Raw genomic sequence first — 6079 nt, 5'->3', positions numbered from 1 at the left:
TATAAATTTTTCTAAGAATTTAGAAAATATATTTTTTTCAGTAATTTAAATGTTTTAATGATACAATTTTTCTTAATTATGATATATCAAGACAGTTATATTATCATGCCATATTTTACGTAATGGCCCCAAAAAAATACCAAAATTCATTTTAAATCAGGAAAAATAATAAATAAATAAATAAATGTAAATTCAAGTGTTTATTGATTGATTGATTGATTGATACTTAAGGCGCCAGGCCTTCAGAGTCAGAATCGGCGAATAACATTTGCAAAACATCCTCACTGTACAACTTTTTATTAGCCATTTGGCGATTTTCTCTCACAAATCTCACAGCTTACCCGCACGCTATGAACTGAACTGCTTCCGCATCAATGACACGAAAGCTCACTTGCTCTGCTCTTTCCTCAAACACTTTGAATAGAAAGGTGACATAATTTTGGTCTAGAATCGAAGTACTACATGTCTGCCATCTAGTGGTAGGGAATACAAATGAGATATTACACCGTATTAGGAACTACAGTCTATTTGATTAAGTATCATGTCTTGTCGCAATTTTGCGACTTTGGCGCTTAGAGGGTTAATAAGTGATATCAGGACAGTTAGGGTTAACTTAACCCCAGCCTAAAAATATATATAAAAAAAGGTAAATTCAAGTAATTTAATTTTTAATGATACTTTTTCACCCCCTTAATTATGATATCAGGATAGTTGCATCATTCTGACATTTGACTTAATGGCCTAAAAATATCAAAATTATTTTAAATTTAGAAGTAAAAAAACAACAACAACATAAAAGAGGTATATTCAAGTCATTGTAGGTATTAATTGATTTGGAATTTTTGAATAACTCAGGTCAAGTGAGTGGTTAAATTTCACTGTCATTGTTAGAACATCAAATATTTAATAGAGCAAGCACATTTAATCGGTTATTGAAATAGTTGTTAGCTGCAGCCCTACAAAAAAGTCAGCCTATTTGTTGTATTTCTGGTGCCGTGACCCAGACGAAATAACCTTACCTGCAGAGTGGATCTGAACGGCAGGTCCTCCTTAACTCAAGGCAGTTGGGTTTTGTCTTCTCCTCATAAGAACACGCAGGCATGATGGTTTGCCGGCGACGTTCGGCACACGCTTTATCCCGACAGGAGCAGAAGAGCAATGGGTAGCTGAATTCTGTTTGCACGCGGTCAAAGAACTGCCGCAGACCCCTGTGACAGCGTTTTCGGTTGCAGGGTTCGTGCACTTGCTGAATGGGAGTTGCAGAGCTGCAGGTGGCCATGAGTGCAGTACGTTGTTTCTTGCAGGTGTCGTTGAGGTTGCAGGCCTTTGCTGCATCCAGGCAAGGATTGCAGGGCTTGCCTGTGTCAGAACACAGATTCCCTTTTGCAGAAGCAGAGTCCATGGCTGTCAGCACAAATAGAGGAGAGCAGTGAGGGTCAGCATGCTTGGTTAAACAGAGACAAGTCAAGTGAAAATACGTATTTAGATGTGTCTACTTAGGCACACAGGTGACGCACTGTCAGGTTGCTTCAGCTTTTGAGCCTTCAAATGTCAGTGCACATGTATTCCTCTAATAAAGGTATTTTGCAATACTCATATATGAAAATAATCAAGACAAGCACATTTATCAAATATGACCCTGGCTATGCATGGGTCCTCCAAATTAGCCTCTTTTCATATCTCCACTTGAAAACCATGACATATTATGACCTTTCTGACTTTTTGATAAGAGCTAGCATGTGCTCTAATAGTGTGATTCAATTCAACATGCACTGCTGGCTTCATGGTAGTCAGGCTTCTGTTCTTTGAAGCATGTTTAATTAGATTTTACCCAATGAGAATTGCTGGATAAGCCATTGTTAGAAGTCTTAGGTGGTTCAGTGTGAAATAGCTCTTGCTTGTCATTTAGAAGATAGTCTCAGTCTTTTTTGAGTTGAAATTCTTACTGAGATGGCATTGTCATCGTCATGCTCCAGGCTGAGACTGGTCACACTAGCATGATTTTGTGAATCATATTTAATTATCTACTTTTGGAAACGCTCTACGGGTTTTGATTTAGGCAACATTTACCAAGTATTATTTAACTTTTTATGTTAAAGCTTTTGTGCCTTTGGTTTGAAAGCTGATGTAAATGTTATTTTACATTGAAGTCTATATGAAGAGTTCAGATGCAAAAGCCTTTAAGTGCCATCTGATATTTTCTTCTAAAATTTGCATTTTTATCAGGCTCCTATGTTTAGGTTCAGTAATTTTACTTAAATGGCAATGGGTCCTTTTCTATGCCATTAAAGTAAAAAAAAAAAAAAGAACATAAATATAGGAGCCTGATAAAAATTCTCATTTTAGATAACAATTTCAGACGGCACTTAGAGGCTTTTGCATCTGAACTCTTCATATATTAGTGGAGCTGGTTGCATCTTTAAAAAATACTGAATGATGTTCATGAATTTTGGTTAACATTCCTTGAACTTGCATTGTTCTGTCTATTCTTTTTAGTGAATCAATCCAGTGTAAACACTGTGGTCCGATTGCTGAATGAATTAATCATTTGAACATTTTCTTCTTGGTGACTCAAAAGTATGTAGTGCAACCAGTGTCGTTTGTTTCCTAAAAGCATGACATTTATGAGCCTGTTCTTTTTAGTGAATCAAAAACATACAACTTGACAATGTATGAGCTCAATCTTTTTTGGTTAATCTATCACACAAAGTGTGACCAGTGTGGTCTGATTCCTGAATGAATTAATATTTTGAACATCTTTTTGGTGATTCAGAAACATGCAAACATTGTGTTCTTATTCCTGAACAAATGGCTCTTAAGACCAAGTTCTTTTTAGTGAATAAAATACACAGGGTGACAGTGCGGTCTGATTCCCAAATGAATGACTCGTATGAGCTAAATCTTTTTTAGTGATTCAAAAACATGCAGCACAAGCAGTATAGTCTGATTCATAAATGAATGAAACTTAGGATATGTTTATTTTTAGTGAGTGAATGAATACATACATACATACATACATACAGAGTGGTAGTGTACTCCAATTCCCAAGTGAATGGATCTTTTGAAAGTTTTCTTCTTGGTGATTCAAAAACATGCAGCAGAACCAGTGTTTTCTGACTCCCAAATGAATGATTCTTAGGACCAGGTTCTCTTTAGTGAGTCAGAACTATACAGCATGACAGCATAGTCCGATTTCTAACTGGATTACTCTTATCTAATCTTTATAGTGAATCAGTAATATGTGTGACTAGTGTGGTCTTATTGAATGAATGTTATGAATGAATCTTATGAGCTGAGTCTTTTTAGTGATTCAAAAACCTGCAGTGTAACCAGTGTAATGTGATTTCCAAATTAATGACACTTAGAATACAGTTGTTTATTAGTGAAAAAAAAAAGAAAAAGAAATGAGTGACAGTGTAGTCTGATTCCCAAATGAATGGATCATTTGAACCTTTTCTTCTTGGTGGTTCTAAAACATGCAGCAAAACCAGTGTAGTCTAATTCCTGAATGAATGACACTAACCATCCACTTGTTTAAAAAATAAATACATAATAATAATAATAATAATAATAATAATAATAATAAGAAGAAGAATATAGAGTGACAGTTTAATTTGATTCCCAAATCAATGGGTCTTTTGAACTTTCTTTGGAGGTTCAAAACATGCAGTGAAACCAGTGTAGTCTTATTCCTGAACAAATTATTCTTAGGACCTGGTTCATTTTAGTGAATCAAAAACATGCTGCACATCCAGTGTATGAGCCAAAAGAAAGAAACATAGTTTGGCAGAAACATATTTGTCTACTGTAATTAAGTAATATACTGTTAAGCAAAACAGCAAAACACATTGGAAATATTGTTGGGCCAAATACAAAATTTTTGCCTGTGGGGGGTCTAGCAGCGGAGACAAGGCCCCCCGAGGACCCCTTTATCTGTAATGAGTGTGTGTGTCACGGTTCTGATTTAGTCTAACCACTGTGCACTTGTTAAAGAGTCTTAACATCCCACCCCAAAGAAACAGCGGCCAACATTTCCTCATATTTCCAAAACTTATTATCTCATTTTGAATCTTCAAATGTGCTGATAAAAGTCACAGTTTGCAAAGGGCAAAAGTGTTCAAGTGGGAAAAAAAAGGAAATGCTCTCAAGTCCTGCCAGAAGTGATAAATATGCTTTGCATATAGGAACACAATGGCCAATTAGTACTACGCCAGAACTATCTTGTTATCTCTCTGACAGACAAGGTTTTTACAGTATCCCCGGCTCAAAGCGCTTCCTTGCTGTGCGCTCACACGTTTTGGTAAAGCTGAGGGAATCAGCCAGGGGCTTCAAAACAGATCTCACCGAGGCCTCGCTTCTCACAAGGTCATGTAAGTGGAATGTGTACCTGTCCACTGATTGCCTCACTAGCAAAAACATCCCTGCTCTCTTGCCAGACAACAGCTCCTCACCCCTCTTTCCCAACGACTGATGACTCAAACACATTCTCACTTCTACTCCAGAAACCCCTGCAAGTCCTTAGACAATGACTGCGTTAATCAAAAAGCCAGTTTTTACTGTAATTAATAAAAACAATCAAAATAAATTTCATAGCTCATAATAATCATAGCTCAAATATGTATGTTCCTTTAATTGTTGACTTCAACATCTGTATGATTCATATTTTGTGTGCTAACTCCGATGGATCAAGTACGAAATCAAGGCTGGGGGGAGTGGGGAGGGAGATATCCATAAGCCCTTGTGCTTTAATAATTTAATTATTTATGTTTGGTCAAAGCATGGTAGCTTAAAGGGACATTTTAAGCTATTTGAATATATTTTAAAATGTTAATGATTCAGTGTTAATGTTTACCTAACTACGACGACTTCCGCTGCTGAGAAATCCAGAAATGTGAAAAAGGTCCATTTCATTTTTCCCCAACATTTCATATTTCTATAGTCAAAATGTAATACTTAAAACATTAATGTCATAACATTATCTATGCAATACAGTGTAGATGGATTTTGATAAATGATAAATCATTATGCTGAGTTGCTGCTCAATAAACATTTACAGTATGTGTACTTACAGTGTACTTTCCAAGAAAGTACTGTAGTATAAGGTACCTGCATTGGTTAATGTTAGGTTTAGGGGTACCTTCAGGGTTAGTACATAGTTATTACCAATTTATTGTAATTTCTATAATAAGTACATAGTATGTAAATGCGGAACAGGACCGTAAAATAAAGTGCTATCCAAGATTCTTTGATAAATAGAAACGTCAAAAGAACAGCATTTATTTATTTAGAAATGTATTTTTTTTCAGTCAGTTTTGATCAATTTGTTGTATACATTCTGAATAAAATTATTAATTTTTTAAATAAAATGCTTGTATTATTAACCATTGAAAAATATTCTGACTGAATCATTCCTGCACATCCTAATGGCTAAGCTAACTGACATTAATGGTGAATGGGAATGCAAAGGGTTGACTCCTTCCAGCTATTATAGACCATATTAGATCTTCAAATCATGTTGACTTTGAATTTTTCAAAGGACTACATTTGAGATTCTTACGTGGACTCTCTTTCTTTCCATGTCTATATATCTACTTTGAAAAGTGCTATCTATACACCTGAAACTGTCTTTTCTATTATTCATCACACTCACCATAAACCATTTCAGTAAAATCTGATTATCATGCATGCGGCACCAGGTTAAAATAAAAATTAATCCATGCTCCTGAGAACCTTTTCTTGCTTTCAAATCTGCTGGCAATGGCAGAGCATAAACACTCTATCAAATCACTCACATCTTAGCTGACTGTTCCACAGTAATCAATTGGAAACATTCCTCGAAAACATCCTTTAATGTTCCACTGCTCTCTCTAGTGTATATATATATATATATTTTTTATTTTATTATTTTTTTTTTTTGGGGGTGGGAGGAACGAATATTGGTTAATGCGTGATTTCTAATAAAAAAAAATATTGTCCCTTGGGGGGCAGTTTTGAGTGAATTAAGACACATTTGATGTTTTCTGTTCTTATTTTAGAATTGTAGAAAAAGTGGCAGCCGCTATATCGGACAGGCTGATTA

General features: G+C 35.5%; 1 protein-coding gene across 1 annotated transcript in view; it reads right to left on the bottom strand.

Moving 5' to 3' along the window:
- LOC107688392 (GDNF family receptor alpha-2-like) overlaps positions 1-6079 on the bottom strand; it is a 142842-nt gene that overhangs the window by 24819 nt on the left and 111944 nt on the right. The window contains exon 6 of the mRNA XM_016486051.1: positions 1020-1404. Within this exon, the coding sequence (XP_016341537.1) occupies positions 1020-1404 (385 nt within the window). The remainder of the gene's footprint in view (positions 1-1019; positions 1405-6079) is intronic.

Source organism: Sinocyclocheilus anshuiensis, unplaced genomic scaffold, assembly GCF_001515605.1.
Source record: "Sinocyclocheilus anshuiensis isolate Anshui unplaced genomic scaffold, SAMN03320099.WGS_v1.1 scaffold205, whole genome shotgun sequence".
Taxonomy (NCBI): domain Eukaryota; kingdom Metazoa; phylum Chordata; class Actinopteri; order Cypriniformes; family Cyprinidae; genus Sinocyclocheilus; species Sinocyclocheilus anshuiensis.
Note: the sequence above shows the minus strand (reverse complement) of the source record. Positions and strands in the feature narration are given on the sequence as shown.